Source organism: Lissotriton vulgaris, chromosome 11, assembly GCF_964263255.1.
Source record: "Lissotriton vulgaris chromosome 11, aLisVul1.2, whole genome shotgun sequence".
Taxonomy (NCBI): domain Eukaryota; kingdom Metazoa; phylum Chordata; class Amphibia; order Caudata; family Salamandridae; genus Lissotriton; species Lissotriton vulgaris.
The window spans coordinates 953,550,430-953,573,200 of NC_141699.1; the positions used below are offsets into that span (position 1 = coordinate 953,550,430).

Consider the following 22,771-nt stretch of genomic DNA (forward strand, 5'->3'; position numbering starts at 1 on the left):
TGGAAACACTCACAGATGTACTACAATGAGGAGCAGGCTAAGCACCAGATGTACAACATTTATGGAATGTGATTTCCAAATTGCGATTAGTACATTTCAAGTCCTAATGTAAGAAAGCTTACAACATTTAACTCACTATTTATAGTGGGTCAAAATTCAAATTATGAATATTCATGAGGTAGGTAGCAGTTTATGACCCATTATGCATGATAGCCATCACAAGGTTGGTGGCCTGCTGGGGTAGGAAACCACCATTTCTGTGATTGCTTTGAAATATTTTACTGAGTTTAAGTGGAGATCCTACTGACTCTATCAGTCTCTTATCAGAAAAGGTTTGGGAATAATTTCCCAGACTCCATAGTTATTTGGACTTACAGAAGAAGCTCTGAATTACATGATGAGATAATGATTGGGAAGGAACTTGACACTCTGATATTCATGTGGCAATGCCCAGGGCCAACCAAATATGGAAAGGCTGGAGCAGCAGCCTCTGCTTGAATTACAATATGAATTGACAGCAGTGGAGAACAGTTACCCTGACAGCGATAGGACAGAATCAAGAACCCTCTGGCTGAACCCTTTGTGGACGACACACTGAACGAAACGATCTGATCATTATACACTAGTATCTACTATCCAGCTGACCTCTACTATTCTCAAGCCTCTAAGGTGGAAGGGTGCCATGGTTAGCCAAACACACATTGACCTGAAATTTTAACCACTATTTATGTGCTAACCTTACAGTGGTTGGGGGCTACATAACCATTTAGGGAACAGTTTATGGTTTTGGCCATGTTTACCACAGTCTTTGCTATGTTGCTTCATGACTCAAGCCTGAGATGTATCATAGACCTCTGTATGTGTTGTGGTCATTCTTTCAGTGGAGTGACATTCACGTGTTGCATAGTAATATGAGTACAGATAACTACATTTTGTGATACCAGGGTCCCATTTCAACTATATTACAGAAATAAACAGTTGATGGTACCTTATTATAAGCACAAGAATAACATTTGAGATCATACCTCCATTTCAGAAGGTTCCAGGGACCTTGGGGTGAAATTATTTCTAATGGATGCATCTTTCCCACCAGCAAATGTAGGCTTGTTATAAATAATAGCTTGTGCTGATGAGTAACCTTTATAGCGCACAATAGGTGTGTCTGGTGTTTCTCTTTTCCACATCCACTACCAACTTTTGGAGCCTTGGCTTTTCGTCAGGCTATCCTTATAATGTCACAACTGTAAAATTAGAAACTTTGTCAATGTAATTGAAGTGGAATCGACCCATGGACCTAGGCAACTCTGGGTTACTGATTAAACCCACCATAAATAGTGTGCAGTACACTCCATATAACTCAATAAACACTTTACACTAGCTCTAGCACAAAAATAGTTTTTTTAAAGACATTTTGTAATCAGAAGTTATATTTCAAAATCGTATATCTTAATAACAATGTCAAATAAACATCATATTTAGAAATCCTATATGTTACTGGCCGTGTCAAATGTATCATACCATCTTATGCAATTCTAGACTGAACAACACCTGGAAAGAAATAATAGTTCTTACATTTGCAATCTCTTTTTCCAGAGCCATAATCTTCTCCATTTCATTCCTTATAATGGTGTCATTGGAAGTGAGATTCCTTTCCTGGCGGATGAGTTTAGCCACAGAGATCATGAAATTCACATAAGCTATGCATGCCTGAAAAACAAATAAACACTTAAAAGAATACACAGAAAGATACTGGAATAAGTATCAGTGACAGCTGCAAAAAAAGTCTATGGTTGGCCCAGGTATAATGAATTTGACATAATGTGCTATTCTGATTGGTACACACAAACTGATAGCAGTCCCCATCCTAAGCCAAATTCGCAAATGGTGAAGTTGCACTCATAAATTTCTATACTAAGGCAGAACATTACTCGCCGACGGGGCACTATTCCACATGACTAGATCATGCCTTTGAGATAGGAAGTGGACCTTCAAAGGTGGGAATGCTTTAGAAGGTTTAGGAATATCCATAAAGTTGAGAGTTTATGTATATAATTATTCTGAGACATCCCGCCCAGGAAACCATTTGGTATTAACCCCTGATAAGGATTGAAGTCAATCCCTTTCTTGAATTCGAATGGTTTCGTAAAACCGCCAAACCATCAAAATTAGCTAAGGGGTGGGGGAGTGAGGGGGTAGTTTATCCTTGGGGAAAAGAATAGTACTGCAGAGAGAAGAAAACACCAGAAAAGTGCAATATTACAGCTGCAAATGGCTTTATGTGATTGAAATTGTATGCACTAAACATACTTAGGAATGTAGAATGCTCTTTGCATGGTCAGAATTTGGAATTCACTAGTCATTTCCTGGAGCAGCCCTGTAAACCTGCAATTGTTCTAGATTTTTTGTATGCTTGGAAACCATTATTTACAAGTATTTGTAAAATTACACCCATGCCCCATATGTGCAGGTTCACAAATCATTGAACGAACGAGCCTTCTATCTTCTAAGTATCATTACAATAAATGACGCATAATATAATCATATTTCCTGGTAGCCATAGCAAAGTAAATGATCAACACAGACATAAGCAAGACTCTTAATAGAATAAATGTATACAAAATGTTTGACTGTGCGATTATGTGCGGTTAAAATTGATTAAGCCCAACGGAATCTTACTTAGGGGTGTCAAAAAGGATCTTTTTACGATACATGCCTTTACAATTTTCTCAGATTTTTCATAGCAGACACATTGAAGTTTCCCTATTTTAATTGTTACTTATATTGCTTTGAAAACTTGAGCTAAATGCACAGACTGCATATCTATGAGCATTGTGGCATTTATTTGTATTTTATTTGCGTGTTTATAGAGCGCTTGAATAGACTCCCAGGGGAGTATCTCCGCGCTATATGACTGCCAAACCTACCAGGGAACAAGTTATATAACTGTAATCCAATTCTGAAACCTGTAAAGCTAGACCTGAAACAGAAACGTCTTCAACTTTTTCCTGAAGGCCAGATGATTTTCAAGCTGCCTAAGCTGGAGGGGGAGGCCGTTCCAAATCTTTGGTCCCCTTACCGACAGAGCCTTACCCCCTTGCCTTGCCCGCTTGATCCTAGGGACCACAAGAAGCAATTGATCACTGGACCGTAGAGCACGGGAAGGGACATACGGCACAAACTTGTCTGCGAGATAAGAGGGACCCAAACCATGAAGACCTTTATGTACCGTGCAACAGATCTTAAAGGTGACTCTCTGCCGGATGGAGAGCCAATGAAGCCTGGCAAGAAGAGGTTTTGATGGTGTTCTGGGAGGAGCATTTACCAGCAGCCTAGCTGCAGTGTTCTGCACAACCTGCAACCTGTCCAAATCTTCCTCATTGGCTGACAACAGGAGGCCATTACAATAGTCGAGACGACTGATAACCAGCGCCTGGACCAGGGTCTTTCCAATAGTGTCTGGAAGCAGAGGAAAAACTCGGCGTAGTAGCCCTATAGTTCGAAAGCAGGACCCTACAATGTTGGTAACATGCTGCTTCAGGCTGAGTTCTTGTTCCAGACGGACCCCTAAGTTCTTGACTATCTGCTTAGGCTCAGGGACTGGGCCTAGATCTAAAGGCCACCAGTCAGGAGCCCAGCAGATTTTAGCCTCACCAAAGAGCATAACCTCTGTCTTTGAGACGTTGCACTGCAACTTGTTCAAAGACATCCATTGGGAAACTGCTCTCATCCCCTCAGAGAAAGAGTGTAATACCTCTGGAGTTAGATGGTCAAAGGGAAAGAGCAGCTGAGTATCATCAGCATATGACACTGGGCAAAAGCCAAAGGCTCTCAGGATGTTCGCCAGGGGGGCCACATAGATGTTGAATAATGTGGGGCTCAAACAAGAGCCCTGTGGCACCCCCTTAGTAATCCTGGTCTCCTTGGATCGAAAATCTCCCATGGTGACACATTGGGTTCGATCCAGAAGAAAGCTCTTTAGCCAAGCCAGTGCCGTGCCCCCTAGTCCAGTCTCAGTCAGGCGCTCAACCAAAATTTCATGAGAGATGGTATCAAAAGCTGCCGATAGATCTAGCAGCACCAGGACAGCTGATGTTCCTTTGTCCTGGAGCATGCGTAGATCATCGGTAATTGACAGCAATGCTGTTTCCGTGCTGTATTTTGGTCTAAAGCCCGACTGAGATGGATCAAGTGCACCAGTATGTTCCAGGTGATTGGACAAGTGCTTGTTGACATGCTTTTCTATGAGCTTTCCCAAGAATGGCAAGAGGGAGATAGGTCTCAAATTGGTCATGTCAGCCCATGCAGTGGCGGTATTCTTGCGGATGGGTCGCACTTGGGCTCTCTTCCACTCTAAAGGGACACATCCTGTGTCCAAAGAGAGGTTGACCAAACTTTGGATTTCTGGTGCCAATATGCTCCTCACTGAGATCATCACTCTCGGTGGAAGCTGATCCATGGGGCTCCCACTTTTTATAGTTGTAATGAGTCCCTCCACATCATCCACAGTGATGTTAGGAAAATTAGTGAAGGTGGGGGCGAGGACCTTTTTACTCGCTGGGACCACAGTGGGAAAGATAACATGTCCAATGGATGCTATGGAGGCATGAATCTTTTCATAGATGGTATCGATCTTATTCGTGAGGAAGCTGGCAGTATCGTCACAAAGTTGTTGAGATGAAGTGTCAACACTCTCACATGCTGCTGGCTTCAGGAAGGAGTTCAGTATCTGGTAGAGTATCCTTGGCGCATTTCCTACCGCCTCTAATTGTGAGGAAATATGTTGTTTGCGGCATAAGAATATTGTTGCCAGAATATTGGCATAAAACATAATTGACCTTATGTACAAAGCTATTTTGTGGCTACAAAGGTTCCGATTCCCAAAGTCGCATTCTTTCCGACTGCAAAATAGCGTTTGGGTACCAATTGCAACCATATTACTGAATAGCTGAATAGGTTCCAGAGTTCGTACTGAATAGCAAATTGGAAGAGGCATGTTTAGTGCATCCCTTCTAATTTGCTAAGTATGTCTCAATGGATTATGACTCCAATTGCAGCAGTAGCACATTATTGATAGGTTACCAGCACCTCAAAGAAGATGGTAAACCTATGCAAACAGTAAGGAGTCCCCTCTTCCCCTTTGTGAATGTTGACAACAAAAATTTTAAGAGTAGGCAGTGGTCCATTGGACCAATACTGGTGCACTGGGTTAAGGCTAAAAATAAGTGAAACATTTGTCATGTTTTTGTTTTAAAGTCCTCTGATTTTTCTATATGAAAATTGTTTGTACTTGAAAATATGATCACAGACATGGTGGTTGTTTGAAACCATCTGGCTGCCATCCCTGGGATTGCAGCTAATAATAGTCAGGTGGAAATTGTAACCTACCTCCGTGATATTTATGAGATATGTTGAATTGTGACCCACCACTATTTGGTATGTTGGAATCAAACCTTTTAGTGCAAAGGTCACATCACAAAATAACAATATGTTCAATAAAAGTTGGCATGTAAATTGTAATCACTTTTACTGAGTGCATTCTTTGTACCAAAAGTCCAAAGTTCTTTAAATAAGTCCTCAAAATATTGACTCACTGTGGTTAATACTAGAAGATGTACTCCCATGGAACAACAATTCTTGTGAACGATATTTTAGACACGATACTCATATCAGACAATGTTTCTGTAGTTGATATTCTATCATACAACCTCAGTACATAAGACTGGTGTACAAAGTAACATGCAACATTTTACTCACCAACCAAAGATCAAATCAGAAACTTGGCTAAACGGTTGCAGTTCATAAAATGCACTTTTTTGGCATTTTTTGGGCAAGTCACATATTCATGCTATGCCATGTGCATGGAGACTAGCTGGGTTCTATGAATAAATGATCATTCAATTGTGTTTTCTTTCACAAAGTGTACTGGAGCATTCACCTCCTTGTGAAAGGTCTAACTGAGTCTTAATGCCCCATTGGTATTCTTCATGAAATCACTACCATGCTAATGGGTTTTATGTGGTGCTTTAGTTCCAATAAAGCTGTTTACATTCCGGTTTTCCACTAATTTGGATATCTTGACATATACATTTCTCAACAGAAAAACATTTTTCTGTACCTCCCAACGTGATGCATACTCTAATGTAAGCAAATTAGGGGCCGATTATGATCGCGGACGGACTTGCGTCCGTCCGCGATTATTGAGGAGGAGGGGACGTCCGCATGGGCTGCGGAGTCCCCTCCTGTGCGATTAGGATGTGACCTCCAGGGTGGCGGTCACATCCTCTATTTTTAACATTGCGGCGGGTGCGGCTTCAAGCTGCACCCGCGGCAATGTTAAAAATGCACGCATTGCATTTGCATGCAGAAAGAGGCAGGCACCGCGCGTTGCCTGCCGCTTTCTGCATACAAATGCAGGGGGTACCATAGGTACCCCCCATGTGCACCCCCCACCCCCCCTTCACCTAGGGGGCCCGCAACGGGCCCCCGCAGTGAAGTTACACATGCTTTTCCACGGCGGAAAAGCCGCCGCGGAAAAGCATGTTTGCAGGCACATACTAATCTGGCGGACTGTGTCTGAGAGACACCGTCACCAGATTAGTGCTTTTCCTCCGCAATTGTAAGCCAACCGCGGAGGAAAAGCTGCGGACAGAAACCAGGACCCACCAGCCATCCTAATGTGGCGGTGTGTCTTTGGTGGGTCCGCTGCGGATTTTCCGCATCCTCCGGGCCGGCGGTGGCTTCCGCTGGCCCGGAGGATGCGGAAAATCCACAATCATAATGAGCCCCTTAATGTGAGCAATATTTCAGCTAAATATGTGGTATTGTAGCTTTATGGTCCATTACAGAGGGCAATGCTGGACACATTTAATGATCTCACCTGGATTCTAGTCATAACCACATGATAGACTGCAGTGAGAAACAGGGCACTTATTGAAGAAAATCGATAAGGTATACAACCGTTAGATCGGAAACGTACATTGGGAGTCAGAGCACAACAGGCAGCACACCAGGAGTCATTGCATCACAGAAAAAAATCTCCACATTTACAAAAGGAGTCGTAGATAACTACAAGTATTAAATATATTTTAACGTACTTCAGCTTTTCTATTATACATGTACATGTATATAAAACATAACTATGCAAATATATATAACCCAAGGGAATTCACCATTGTGTAATTATTCTTTGGTGCACTTTCCAGTCAAAATGTATTTTTCAATCTGCCTGTAACTTTTGGCTCTATGAAAGAATCTGTCCCAATTTTGGCAGTAGACATAGTCAGCTAAGGTCCACATGCCAACTTGAGAGCAGATGAGTGCACGAGAAAACAGTTTAAAAAAGTGTGAAAATAGATGTGTTTCCATTCTAGCTTCTATGAGAAAGATTGCCCTCACCTGCAGTCTCGCCTACAGACTAAACTGCTGAACGAATTTAGATCAAACTTGGGATGAGTACAACTTTACTAAGAAAGCATGCTTTTGTTGCTTGGTGCAAATCTGCTGAGTAGTTTTTCAGACATGAGCATTTAAAAAAAAATGCAGACAGGGCTGGAATTTTTGGCACTTTAGTATATCTCTGCCATCCACTTTGAATACAAAAAACTAAAAAATAAAGGAATCGGTTTGGAAAGTGGAGCCTTTTTTACAACCACGCCTTTCAGATCCAGGGTGCCAGTGTTAGACTTGCAGTCCCAGAGACTGATTGGCTGGCTGTAAAAGAATACCATTGTCTTGTGCCCACTTTTTCAGGCTGCAGGCATGGTTCCTGTGTCCTGAGCAAAAAATTACAAAAAACATAATCAGGGGTTAGGATAGTCACAGCCTGACCCCAGACCACTGTATGGGGACTCCCAAAGAGGCAACTCTTGATGTAAAATTAAAAAAACAAATAGAGTAACAGGATCCATTTATCATTTTAGGGATTTGAGGATCCCTGACATGTAAAAGGGCATCTGGGATTGATAATAGTGAAACAGGTGCCAAGTACCCAGTTGCAAAAACATTAAAGGTGTCTGGGATTCACAGATCTTGAAAAGGATCTGTAATTCCAGGGCAAACTTCATGCTAAAGTACTGCCAATCCAGGCAAGCTTCACCAACCCATGCATAACTTAATGATGATATGCAGATATTGATTTGGAACTGCAAAACAATGAAAAGCATGGGCTAGAGAAGCTTGTCCTGTGATTGTTGTGTTCAGGTATTAAGCTTAGTCTTGTGTTGCATTACTAAATAAGGATGCACAATTCCAAAAATAAAATAAAATACTCAACCTGGCCAAATGCCTAATTGCTTGGCGTCAAAGACTGTGCACAGTAGGGTTTGATTGCCGGTGGCAAGAGTGTGCAGGGCCTCCCTGGCCATGCCCTGTGGCCAATCCCTGCCGCACATGGGTGAAGTCCGAGCACAGCAAGGGATGGCTGCCCATGGAGAGTTGTACAGAGGACCTGATTGGAAGCCAGGTTCTGCCAACACCTGCTGGGCACAGCCAATGAGTTTGTACAGTGGGGCTTAGTGTCCATTGAGGGTTGGGCACAGTGCCTGGATGGTGATCCAGGCCCTCCAGCCATCCTCCACTGTGCACTGTAGAAGAACAAATAGAAGGCCCTGTCTAGAAATGCCATAACCTTGAACAACAGAAACTACAGCAGCACCCCTTCAGCCCACCTTCTACCAAATAATCGGTGCTCAGGAAGAATCAGCAGCCCCTTGCTGACAAAGACCTCTTTGAATTTCTCAAGGCAGTCCTGTCTCATTCGCCCTCACTTCAGAGTCTGGATTTCCACAAATCTGCCACAGGAATGAGGCAATACATTTATATTCTGAAGAAGCTGTAATCATCCTCTATGCTGTGTCACGGTAAAACATGGGCAATTCAAAATGGACCCATTTTTCCCGGAACTCAGACTCTCATCACACTCAGAGTCCTACTAGCGCACGTGTCTCATACCTACTACACATATACGTCCTCAGCGTGAGCACAGAATGTCAATGCAGACTCTGGGGTTCCATTACAAAGGGATATTTTACATTAGAGGGATCAGTAGACAATGCGTTCTCCTGTCACAAGGAAAAAGGTTAGAAATTCGATACACTGCCATTACCACTTTATGAGACTCAACCAGTGCATGGATAGTAGGTCTATGCTTGCTATTAAGGTATGCTTTGTGTGTCCCTCCTAGTCACAGGACAGGATCTGGTGCTTGCATTGAAAGGAACAGACTGAGGCCCCTGCACACACTCTAGATAAGAGTAATACCAGGGCCAAACAACAAGTCAGGAAATCAGTTTCTCTTGTATTCTGATGACGATTTAGAGGTACAAGACATATTTGTGCAACAGTGTTTTCAATATTTGAGCATCAAAAAATAGAAGGTAAATAGGCACTGTTAGAAATGGGATTCCGGTTTGGCTGAGGTATGCACCCAGACCAGGCAGGAACCACCACTCCAATCAGGGTACGCTGGATACACACTAAAAGATAATCTGTGCTCACCCTTTGGTAGCTTGGCACACAGCAGTCAGACTTATCTAAAGAGGGAATGTGTAAAGTATTTGTGCAACACACACACACACGCACACAGTAACACAGTGAATAAACCTCTAAAATACTCCAAGCATGTTTATGAAAATAGATTATCACATTATAAACTAAAGAAGACCAAAACAACAAAAATCCAATGTATAGAAGTTTAGATAGTGAATTTTAAAAGAATAAATGCAGTAAGTGCTTAGAAGCAAGTAGCGCTAAAAAGGTTACTTTTTGTCGTGCTGGACCAGGGTATGTTCAAAGTTCAGGCCTACCGTGAACGAGCGCTGGCTGGTTACTGAACCCATGCAGGTTCCGGCAAACAAAGTACCTTTCCTGGTGGCAAACTGTGAATTGTGTTGATGTCAAGGCTCTCAGGTGAAGGATTCATCAATCTTTTCCACACAGTGAAGGCGATGAGTCAGTTAGTCAGTGGAAGAGGTATGGCGCCACGGCTAGGGCGACTGGCTCTGGAATCTGGAGATCACGGTTCAATCCCTGGCTCCGGCGGCCGATTAGCCCAGCACCATGTGACTCTGGGCAATAGCTTGCTTAATCTTCCCGACGGCCCCCAGCGCCTAGAGACCCTTACGGGTGATTGTGCGCTTTACAAATGTGGATTATTATTATTCCGAAGATGGGTGTGAGAGTCAAGAGGTATCGAGCGATTTACCGAATTTTTCCACACAGTTGAGGGGATGCATCAATCTCACCGAGCTGCAGTGGCGGAGATATGCTGTATGATGTGTTGATCCCTGAAGGCAAACTACTGGTTTGAGTGCGATACGCCGATTTTACTCCCACAACTGGGTTGATGCACCAGTTCTGCTACATGCAGACAAGAGATGAGTGGGAATACATGTTGTAAGTATCTAGGCCATTTCCAGTAAGCCAGGCACAGGAGCTGGGATAGAGACTTTAATATCCCTGAGTCTCAAGCAACAGAAGGCAAGCCAACATGCCCTTGGAGATCACTTGGAGTGAAGGCAGAGTCCAGCTATTCTACAGCAGAGTCAGAGGACAACATGGCATCAGGAAAACAAACAGAAAAGCAGGCCTTTCAGATCAGCAGTTCAGTTGAGTTCTTTCCACAGCACAGCAGTTCTTCTGGCAGAACTTCAGCTACAAGTCCAGTAGTATCCGATTTTGGGGGTCAAAGACCCAGTACTTATACCCAAAAGTGTTCTTGATGTGGGGGTGACTTCGAAGCAGATCTCTTAATTGGACAAGTATCCCTTTCAACCCAGTGCTGTCTGCCAGGATACCTGTGGGGGTAATCAGTCCTTTGTGTGAGGACAGGACAATACTTTTTCAAGTGAAGTGGAAGCCCCTTCCTTCCATCCTGATCAGGCAAGGCCATCAGTATGCAAATGTATGTAGATGAGTACTCTGACACACCTATCCTTCCTGAGTTGTAGCTGTCCAGAGGTATAGCACATAGTGTAGCTGTCACCCAACCCAGACAGGTATTGGAGACAGGCTGCAAAGCACACAAAGGCATATGCACAGAAAAATATCCACTTTCTAAAAGTTGAAAAACAGAACAAAATGGCTGATCAAGATTGTTTGCAATACATTAATGGACCACACAGCCAAACCGTACTGCGTAGCCTGTGGTTGTATATTTCCAAACAAATTTATTGTATTTTGGAATGAATTTGCATTATTTCATCAAAACACATGACATCAAAGAAACACTCTATCGAAACAGTTAGTGCAAAAACATAGAAAAATATGTACAATATATACAAGAATACTGACAATTAAAGAAAACATTCAAATTTTCAGAGACACCAACTAATATGCTCCAAACAAATTACATGACACAATAGTTGCAATATATACAGTTTTTTACAGTTAATGTGTGAACAAAAACCAGTCCTTTAGATAGAAACACCATAAGACAGGCGGATCAAGAATGGATTTGCCTGCCTGTCTCACAACACCTGTGGGTAGAGCTTTGTAGAATTAACAGAAAGGGCCTGCATGAGTGGTCTGTGTTAGTCCCTAACTGCACCCTTTATTCTTGACACAGGCTGGGAGTCAACGCAGTCCGGCAGTTTCCACATGAGCACACTCTTGGTGCAGCCTCCGGCAATTAGAGAAAATGAAAATGTGAGTCTCCCAAGAACTACACTACACGCCCTGGGCGCGTTGGACGCTGGCATCCTCGATACAATACACAGAATACTTACCTGAGGCTATCTCCAGTTCTCCCCACGCAATTCCTGTGTCGGCTGAGAAGGCAGATTCTCACCCAGTGCCTGCCTCTATTGGCTGATGAGTGAAACAGCCTATATATAAACACGTGCCCGTCGGACCCTCTGGCGCCTCCCTTTCCGCTCGGATCGGAGCGTGGGGTACCGACGGATAGGTAAGTTTAAGAGAGCATACACAGATACACTGGGAGTGCGCTTCTCTTTTTAGGAGTATTGGTAGTGAGTGTTTGCCATCTTCAGTTGTAGGAAAGGTTTTCCATTTTCAGTTGTAGTAATGCTCAACCAAGGTCTTCCTGGTCCCTTGTAGACCGGTTTCTGTTATACAATGTAGCAGTCTGTGCTGCATATAGCACTGGCCACTGGGTAACATGTGTTTGTGAAAGGCATTAATAGTATTATAGTTTCCCCACTTGGGGCACTCATTTATCATAGGACTATACACTTCATTAGCATTTTGGCATATAATAATTTATTGCCATCTCAGGCCTCTCCTGTGGGGCTTTACTTTACCATCAACTGTGGTGGGGCGATGATGGTGGGTGTTCCCTGGCAGGTTGGGTAAGAGTCTAGCACACTTTAACTGGGTCTAGTGTGTGTAGAGCGATTTGGCTGGACACAGAAGGATGGTGCACTAACTGTGTCCTTTTCTTTACACATCAGAGCGGGGCCTCAATTTCCCGAGCAGTTGCCGGGCGAGGTGAGGTCTTCACCCACACAAAGCTGGGTGAGTATCACTATCAGGAAATGCCTCTTAGTGGTCAAGCTAATATGCCCAATTGTTCGTGCAGAACGCAAATTGTTCTTGCCGGTGTTTTCTGTTTTGGTGGGGTGCGTGGTGCCAGGTGGATACATGTGCAAAGGGGGATTCACTGTATTTCTGTTTTTTGACAGGAAGAAGATTTCTCCTGTGACCAGTGGACACTGGGGTTCTAAGGTTTGAGGGGCAGATATGTTTTTCTCAAGTATATCACATGATATTGATACAACTCATCCCCTCTTACATGTGTATATACCCCTCACACTGTTTTGCAGTAGCTCATTATATTTTACAAGGTCCTGATGAAAGCTGGAGCAATATCCCTTCAAGCTGAAACTAGTTGACCACTTTGCATAGCGCCATAATGTAGTCTTACTCAGCCACTACCAGGCGTGTTTTTAATTTTGACACCTAGATGTATTTCTGTAAGCTGTTCCTTAATCTAGGTAGCCAATTTTAGCAAGCACTTTTTCACAGCACTGCACTTTTTCTACTTTATTTTTAGAGCACTACTGTGGCTGAAATTGCCGCTCTCCATGTATGCAACGCCACTTGAAGGTCTAGGCGTTGTTTGGAGCGACCATTTATGCCCATATGATGATATGCCGCCAAATGGGCGGTCTGATGGGATCTTTCAGCCCAGCAGGACTCAATACTCTTTTTCACATTTGTGCCCATTTGATTCCCACGCACCTTCCAAACCAGTACACCACCTTGACCTGGTCTTCTCTTTTGTTGTTTCAGATTCTCACCCAGTCCCCGTCCTGAGGAGAACCTAGACTCATCAAGGTTCGAAACGCGTTGACTCCCAGCCTGTGTCAAGAATAAAGGGTGCAGTTAGGGACTAACACAGACCACTCATGCGGGCCCTGTCTGTTAATTCTATAAAGCACTACCCACAGGTGTTGTGAGACAGGCAGGCAAATCCATTCTTGATCCGCCTGTCTTCTGGTGTTTCTATCTAAAGGACTGGTTTTTGTTCACGCATTAACTGTAAAAAACTGTATATATTGCAACTATTGTGTCATGTAATTTGTTTGGAGCATATTAGTTGGTGTCTCTGAAAATTTCAATGCTTTCTTTAATTGTCAGTATTCTTGTATATATTGTACATATTCTTCTATGTTTTTGCTCTAACTGTTTCGATAGAGTGTTTCTTTGATGTCATGTGTTTTGATGAAATAATGCAAATTCATTCCAAAATACAATAAATTTGTTTGGAAATATACAACCACGGGCTACGCAGTACGGTTTGGCTGTGTGGTCCATTAATGTATTGCAAACAACCTTGATCAGCCATTTTGTTCTGTTTTTCAAGTATTGAGGTCCAGGCTGATTAGGAGTAGGACCCCACACCTTCATTTGTGTACACTTTCTAAAAGTGGCATTTCTAAAATAGTAAGGCCAAATCCAACTTTAGCTGTAAAGAGGATTTGTCATTGCTATTCCAAACATATGAAACATGAAAAATCTACTCTTCTCTGATCACGAAGCACAGCTTAAAAGTATATTAAGGACTTCCAAAATGCTAACCTATAAGAGGAGTAGGCTTCACAGTAGTGAAAAACTAAATAGGCTGTCATAAACCAGACATGCAAAATATCACAGTACATGGCCTACCTTTCATTTACACAGCAACCTGCCCTTAGGGCTACCTAGGGCCTACCATAAGGGTGACTTATGTGTAATAAAAGGGGAGTTTCAAGCTTGGCAAATAGTTTTAACTGTTCACAGGTAGAATCGCTAATTTGAGAAGTGTTTAAATAAGGAAAGTAGAGAGGTGGGAGCTGGCTATGCAGCAGTTTGACATCGTAGCTATGGAGTAAGGAAATGCCAGTATTCCGCTAACTAGCATTGAACAAGAACAGGTACAGATTTGAAAACGAGACTGGGGAAGTCAATAGAGGTTCTAATCACATGGACATTGTTTGAGAGATAAGACATGGACAGTGGGCTGTGGAGTTTTGTTAAGTTACAGGGAAGAAGGCAATGAGGTGTGGGAGGGTCAGCTGGGTGTTCGAGTATTCAATAGAGCAACGCAGCAAAAATGGCAGGTTTGAAATAAAGGAAGGATGTGGGGGAGGGTACCGCGTGCCAAGTAGACTCTGAAAGGTTTATTCTTTGTCACTGTAAAAAGTTATTTCATTATGTTTAAGTTTAATGGGGTGTCAAGAGTAAAGGTTGCATTTTGATTCCATAACTGGATGCATTGTGAAAAAATAGACGCATTGTTTTAAATGTTGAAAACTAATATGAGGCCTTCTTTAATTTATGAAGCTACCCCTGATGAAGGGCCATATAAGAGCCTGAAATGCATTGGAAATTATTAACATCTAAAGCTGTTATTACATGAATTGATATAACCCATGTGACACGGTAAAATGCCTGGACGGGCATAACCATCTCATTTGAAGAAATTGGGAATATTAACATGCCTGTTTGTGAAAAGTAGACATAAGCATGACTAACTTTGAAAAAAACGGAATAAATATGAACTTTGGAACAAGAAAAATTTGAAAGAGTTCTTCATTGAAGCTGTGCGATTGATAAAGCATCACCTGGTTTCTGCTATTGTTTTTCAACGTCCACGTCATGTGCTTTAAGGCAAGGCATAGACCCAATCTGCACGCTAACAAAGCTAAATGAATAAACAGAAAAGAGACTGATAAAAACTAAGTGCATGCTGCGACCCCACTGCTATGTTTGAAGTAGTTTTAAATGCCATGTCAAAGTGGCAGTAAACTGCACAGACAGGCCCTGCAGTGGCAGGCCTGAGATAGGTTTGAAAGGCTACATCTATGGGTGGTACAATCAGTGCTGCAGACTCAATAGTAGCATTTAATTTACAGGCCCTGGTTATAGGGTATACCAGTTTACAAGGGACTTACAAGTAAATCAAATATGTCAAACAGGCATAAAAAGATTACACCATGTTCAGAGGAAAGAGCATATGCACTTCAGCACTGGTTAGCAGTGGTAAAGTGCCAGAGTTCTAAGCCAACAAAAAGAAGGAAAAAAAAGTGGAGGAGGATAACAAAAGGTTTTGGGTGACCTTTAAGAGAGGTTCATTTTCTAGGAGTGGCTGTCAGAGATACCTGTGGTTGTCAATGTGTAAATGATTGTTTTTGGTAGGCAACAATTTGCAATTATAAAGCATTCAAGAAGAACAATATGCAGAGTACATCTTTAAAACTATTTCTGCCCATTAGGCTAACATTCCAGAAAAAGTCATATAGTATAAACATATTGAAATAGTGGAATGGTACCTTCAGCTATCCGACAGGACCCAAGATTTGGCAGTAACTGTAATCATTGTTTCTGCAATAAATATGCACTTTAAGAAATTGGGTTACTGGTTGAGGGAGGCGAAACCCTACTCAGGCAGCAACCACAATCTCTGCCAGAATGAAACAGAAGCAAACCCAAATTAATCTGTACTCAACCCTCAGGTAACTCAGCACAAAGCAGTCAGGCTTAACTTAGAGGCAATCTGTGAAGTATACATGCAGCAATTCAAACAGTAATAATGTGAAAACACCACACACGAAAAATCCCTTACCAAATTAGAAAAATATATTCAAATTTATTAATTTACTAGCTTACCCGTTGCGCGTTGCTGCGATCTCAGAAGAAAGGAAATTCAAGGAAACTCATTATGATAACATTCAATTTACATTGTGTCATTTTTATTGAAACTTATTGATTTTAATATGCAAAACATTTCAAAGTGTGGCTTGAGCAGTGCGTACTCGATCGGCTTCCAATCTTGATTCTCGCTGCTCTCCTGTTTCATTCGAGTGGGCTTGAGCAGTGCGTAATTGATCGGTTTCCAATCTTGACTCTCGTTGCTCTCCTGTTTCATTCTAGCGGGCTCAAGAAGTGCAAAATTGATCTGTTTAAAATCTTGATTCTCATTGCTCGTTCGATTGAGAAGAACGGGCTTGAGCAGTGCGTACTTGATCGTCTTCCAATCTTGATTCTCATTGCTCGTTCGTTTGAGAAGAACTGGCTTGAGCAGTTTGTATTCAAACAGCTTCTAATCTTGCTTCCCATTGCTCGCCTGTTTCAGAAGCTCGTAATGCCTTTTTCTTTTGTGCTTCAGATGTAGATTGACCAATCAATTTCCGTTTGCGAGGCATAACTGTCGACGATGCTCGCAAATTTGCTGACAATTTCAGTATTCGAAAGATTATGAGGGCCCTGGGGGGCCGATATTTAAAAATATTTTATGCCAGAAATCTTTGCGGGAGTGTACTCAACAACTTTCTAAAGTTTCATAGTGATCGGATGAATGGTGTAGTAATGCATAAAGGACAAACAGACAGACAGACATACATTTGTTTTTATATATATAGATTTGAGACTTAAGTGACAAAAATCCAATCAGTAGAACCTGAGTTTTACAATTTTAAAGTTTTCAGTGAAAACAGGGCTCAGAAGCACCAAGTACCAACTGTGGTTCTCTGGTCTCACCCGACTGGGACAAGGTTCATGCTGGCTGCAAAAGATTGGGGGCCACATACAGGGAACAAGTTAGGCCCACTTAACAAAGTACATTAAATCCTGGTTTGCGGAGAATTGTGAGATCCTATATCGAGGATGCGTTGTGCAGCTGAGATTCCAAGGAGCTGCAATGCTGCAATGCAGAATCCTACTCTGTCATGGAGGATGCAGTCGACGAGCAGTTTGTCATGCAAAGTTCTGCTTTGAAGATACGTCATGCACCTGCGATTCAGAAGAAGCTGTGGGACTGCGATGCGTCATTGTGGAGGATGCCTTCGATGAGTGGCTTGTGATGTGAGGGCTTGTGGCAAGCATGCATTGTACAGCATGCCCAGGGCCTGTCCTGTATTGTATATATATAAATATAACATTTTGGAGGGGGGGTGCGCAGACCCCCTCCTGAGGCCAATTTCGACCCAAGGACCCCATCCCTGGGCCAGGACTTTTCCTTTTTTTAAAAAGTAAAAACGGGTAAGGTGTCTGCACGGTCTACCTACCTGGGCCGATACTGCCTAGGGGACACCATCCACTGAGGCATGGCTATGACTTTGGGAACATGGGGGAGCCTCAAAGCCCCTGCCGTCCCTGCCGGCTCCCGGCCTCCTGCCAGAGCAAGTATTGCTTTGGGGCAGAGGACGCTGCAAACATGCAGCTTCCTCTGCCCAAAAGCAATTCTGCTTCGCTTCATGGAGGCAAGGTAATTTTCAATTCTCTCACTTCCATGAAGCGAAGCAGAGTTTGCTATGGCTTGACGGGTACAACTGAGTCACAAGATGGCTGCCATTACTTCCCTTTTTGAAGTGTTGGCAGCTAATCAGATTTCATGCACGAGATCGGGATGGTATGTTGATCCTCTTTGGCCATATATGTATATCTGAGTAATGTTTACATTTCTCAAGAACTCCTGAATGGATTTACACCATTTAACAAGAAGAGTGCACTTTGAACCATGAGCTACCTTTCTGCCAATTTGGTGTAATTCCGTTCAGCAGTTTGGGCTGTAGCTGCATCAACAGTTTCCTATGGAAATGAATATTGAGAAAAAGCGTTTTGGAGCCCCCCTTTTTCTCATCTCCTGCTTGACGGATCACCCTGAAATTTTTAAAACAGCAGTTAAAGTGAGTGGGCTATTAGTTCAGTTCACTGAAAAAAACAAAGGTTACAGGGACATTATAGTTAGGTTTAGATTTCATTATTACAAAACCAGTGAAATTCAGCAGTTATATTTGCCTGAGCTAACTATAACTTACTCTCCCGCAATGCACTGCTTATAACCTCACATATTGCATCACTCATGACATAGTCAGTGGCATAATTGATGACACTGCAATTCGGGAGGGGGGCTGCACATCACCCCTCCCGGGACCAATTTCAGCCTCAGGGACCCCATCTCCCAGGGATCCGGCACTCCTACCTATTTATCATCAGGGAGAGCAGGGAAGCCTCAAGGCCCCAGCAGTCCCAGCCTGCTTCCTGCCTTTTGTAGGAGCCAGCTTTGTTCCTGCACACAAAAAGCTGCTAGAAATGCAGCTTCCTGTGTGTGGAGCAATTGTTTCATCTGTTTCTCTACTCACATGACGGCTGGCAGGGAAGCAGATGAAAACTTCAGTCTCAGCAAGCAAGAGAAGTTTGACAGCTCCTGCTTGCTGGGAGCGGAGTTAGTGTTTGATCTCGCTTGTCAGAAGCTGTCACAGTGCTTGTTTTTTAAAACTTTTGCCTAGTATCCACGATGTCACAGCAAAAAGTAAAAAAAAAGAAAAGGTTTTTGGCCCTTGCGTGGTTCCTGTGGGACCCCAGGACCAGGGCTTGGGGGTCAGGGTATTACTACCCTTACTCCTTCTATTTTTGTTGATTTGTTGTGGGACTCAAGATGGCTGCCAACACTTCCTGGTTGTATAGTTGGTAGTCAATCAGATATCATCACGGGGACTGTTGCATTCCCGAAGGATCTGTGTCCCTGCATATACAAATTTGGATTTCAGTCAATATCTATAAAAAACGAGCAGATTTACACCAAATACCAAAAAGAACACTTACTGGACCAAGAGCCACCTTTCTGCCGAATTTGGTATAATTCTGTCCAGCGGTTGTGCCCAAAATCCCTATGGGAATTAACATGGGAAACACACTTTTTTTGACCCCCCTTTTTCTCAGCCTCTTCTTGATGGATTGCTATTAAACTTACCATGCATGACTAGACCCACCTTCTCCCTTTTTCGTAAAATGTTGTGAAAATTCATGAAACAGTGCCAAAGGTATAAGCAAGTCAAAAAAGGCTTTCCTATGGAAACTAGGGGCCTGATTTAGAGCTCAACGAATATCATGTCCCGGAAACATAAATCCCATAGGTGGACAGGATATCCGTTACCTTTGTGACACAGTAAAATTTCTGCCGAGATCTAAATTAGGCCCAGAGTCCTGACTATAACTTCCTACTGGTGACGGCCAGTGTGTAATATATATGCCAATATGTATGTATATATATATATAGTGCGTAGTGATCCTGCATTAGGAACAATATGTACCAAGCTGCCGCAGATCACTTATAGAAGGGCAAAATCGATGAAACAGGAACTGGTAACTAACATTCCGAGTCAACCAAAAAACACTAATTGGCTCTCCAATAAGAAAGGATTCTCTAAGTGTACAAAGTGTACAAAGTGTAAAGCTTGTCAGTATGGGGTCAATGTCAGAAAAGTGCACCTTCCTCTAAGGAGAACACCATTAGAGTTGAGGGGGGCCTACAATTGCATAACAGATTACGCAATTTATGTCCTTCAGTGTACATGTAAAAAGCGTTATGTTGGAAGCACCTTACATCCGGTCCATGTAAGAATTTTACAGCATTTGAGGGCAGTGACCAATGACGATCAAAGCTACCCGGTGGCTCGCCACATTAATGCTTTTCACAAGGGGAGAACAGAAGATCTGCAATACTTTGTGATCGATAGTATTAGCAAAAAACATTAGAGGAGGCAATAGACTCTTGGCACTTAGGAGGCTGGAATCGAGATATATAATTCTTCTCGACACCAAGACTCCAAATGGATTAAACTCTGACGAAGCGTTAAGTGTACACCTGTAACATCACTTCCTTTTGGAAAGTAACCCGGTACCTGTAATTCATAAATAAAAAATAGATTAGCTCCATGCTAATTCTACGTATCCCACTCCTCTGAACCTTAACAGTGTGGATACTAGTGTAATATCAAAGTATCAACACGTTTCAATTAAAAAACATGAGGCACTTTTGTATTTAATTTCTTTTTGTTAGGAGCACATAGAGTAACAAAAATAGGAAAATCACGAGTAATGAACCCACCAATCTAGTACTGAATGGCCTTAAACTATCATGAATTGTGGTATTTATGGGTGAGCATAGAATGACCCAAGACTGATTTGCCCACTTGGGCTCAATTCCATTGTAAAAACTTCTTATTGCCACTTCAAAATGATTTTTTAAATTACAAGATGAATTGCATGGTAGTATGTTGTTAAGGCATATAAGGTGTCAGTAGTGAAACGAAATCAAAGTGTGGGTTGACTATGTTTTATTAAGGTAATTATTCACAGTTAGTGTTTATTTTTAGCACTTTTATAACCTTTTTTAGTTGGTTGCGTGTATATAGGCATCTATATTGGCATGTGCATATGTGAATGAATTCATTACCATTGGTCTGGGCATAGAAAACTAAGTTACGGGAGATTTTGCGTTTTACTGCATTTAAATATTCTGAATGAATTTATAATTGTAATCATGTATAATTGTTGCAAACTGCACTTGCAGTGGATTATAATCAGAAATTAATGCCCAATCACGATCAAATCTTGCATTGGTATCTTGTGAGAAAAGATTTTCTCTATGTCTATTCAATAGCCGAGGTAAACAGAAAACGTCATCAAACTGCTCCGACTATCGAGTTGTACATTTGTATATAAACTGTCTTTTTCAAATGAAAAGGTGTTGTGACCAAGGCGGTTTGTCCGCTGAAACGCGTAAAGCCATTTGCATAGGGTGAATAAAATCCCTTTTCGTGAAGCCCACGGAGTCAGCGCCTTTTCTTTCATCTGGACGAGTAAGGTTTGGATTGCATATATATATATATATATATATATATATATATATATATATATATATATATATATATATATATATATATATATATATATATATATATATATATATATATATATATATATATATATATATATATATATATATATATATATATATATATATATATATATATATATATATATATATATATATATATATATATATATATATTTTTTTTTATTATTTTTTTTGTCCAAATTAATAGCTTGGCTAGGCCCATCCAGGGCAGTATTTTTATCAGAAAGTCGAGGTTACGGTGTATAAATAGACATATGTTTATTAAATATACTGCTGTGAATACGGTAGCCTTTTGAGTAATATGCTCGAGAAATATCTCTCAGTATGCACGCATTCTGTTATAAAAGAGTAACTTGTTGCTAAATTGTTTTTAATATGCACTGTAGCACTTTATTATACACAACGCCTTGTTGAGAAAATGAATTGGTCTGCGTATTTGCACACTAAAAGATGGCCGCTGAAAAAGTTTTCTTATTACAATAAGAACCGTCATTTATGTTGTTGATGTAAATAAGGAATGTGGCTTTAAATGGCGCCGTGTAACTTTGCACAGGTGAACACTGACGAAGCCTTCTGGCGAAACGCGTCTGTTGTGGGGGTAGGGGCTTAAATTAAAGAAAATCACAATCTATGGTATTGTGTGCTGGTCATCTTTCTAGCCGAATTGGAGTGGATCGTTTTGGAATACATTAGCGGCTCACCACCGCTGACCAAGCACCCGGGACTGCGAGGAGCGACGGCGGTGAGGAGTCTGTGCTGTAAATTACGATGGCCGTTTGCCCCGAAGCGACAAGTATCCAACGGCAAGGGTGAGCAGAATGGAGTGCTCAACCTTGGAAGAATACGGAAATCTAACGAACACTGTGGAACCCCGGTGAAAGGCGAGGAGCTGGGACGTGTCTGCTGAGGCTTTGGCGGACGACCCGAGACACACGCTTCGAACTGGTGAGTGAAGCGGCAACGTTTTACAAACATTCTCTGTATGCGCTTCTGTCCCGTAAAAGATACCACTATAAACACCACTAGCCCCGTTAAAGAGTGCGCATTTATAGACACTGCCCGCCATTTGAATACTAGGCGCTGCAAACTGAGACTTTGAAAACGAGCATTATGTCGGACACAGGAGAGCTCTTACAGGAGAGACAGTCAGCGGCCGAAATCATGTTCAAGTCAACTAAAGACAAATCGGCAAACATGGCCGCTGAAGCCACAACAACTGTTCCTCCTAGTAATTTAAAAATCTTGTACCAAAGACTCGAAAAGTTGATGGAGAGAGAAGTCAGAAAATGGTGGGAAGCCACCTCCCTACAACGTTACGTGGATTGCGACCGAATTCCTAGAGGCCTGCGCATCTTTACAGTACCCTCATATGAAAGACCAAACCCAGCTTTACTGAAAGAATGGGCAGAGAATACGGCTGAGAGTGCAAAAGGAATGGTAAAGATGCTGATTAAATATGCCTGGATAGACAGAGACGATTGTCTAAAGGAAATAGCAGACTTGGTAAAAACGATTGCAAATGAAAAAGATACGAAAACCAGTGACGATTTAAGATCTACAATGTTAAAAAGAATAAAAGAATACGAACTAGGAATCAGGAAAAGAAAACAAAATAAATTTCAAAGAGAT

At 42.0% G+C, this 22,771-nt stretch overlaps 1 protein-coding gene across 4 annotated transcripts in view; it reads right to left on the reverse strand.

Annotated features, from left to right (window-relative positions):
* Positions 1-22,771, reverse strand: part of MME (membrane metalloendopeptidase) — a 384,364-nt gene that overhangs the window by 179,038 nt on the left and 182,555 nt on the right. For all 4 annotated transcript variants that reach the window (XM_086944118.1, XM_086944117.1, XM_086944116.1 and 1 more), the window contains exon 9: positions 1,573-1,707. In XM_086944118.1, coding sequence (XP_086800244.1) covers positions 1,573-1,707 — 135 coding nt within the window. The remainder of the gene's footprint in view (positions 1-1,572; positions 1,708-22,771) is intronic.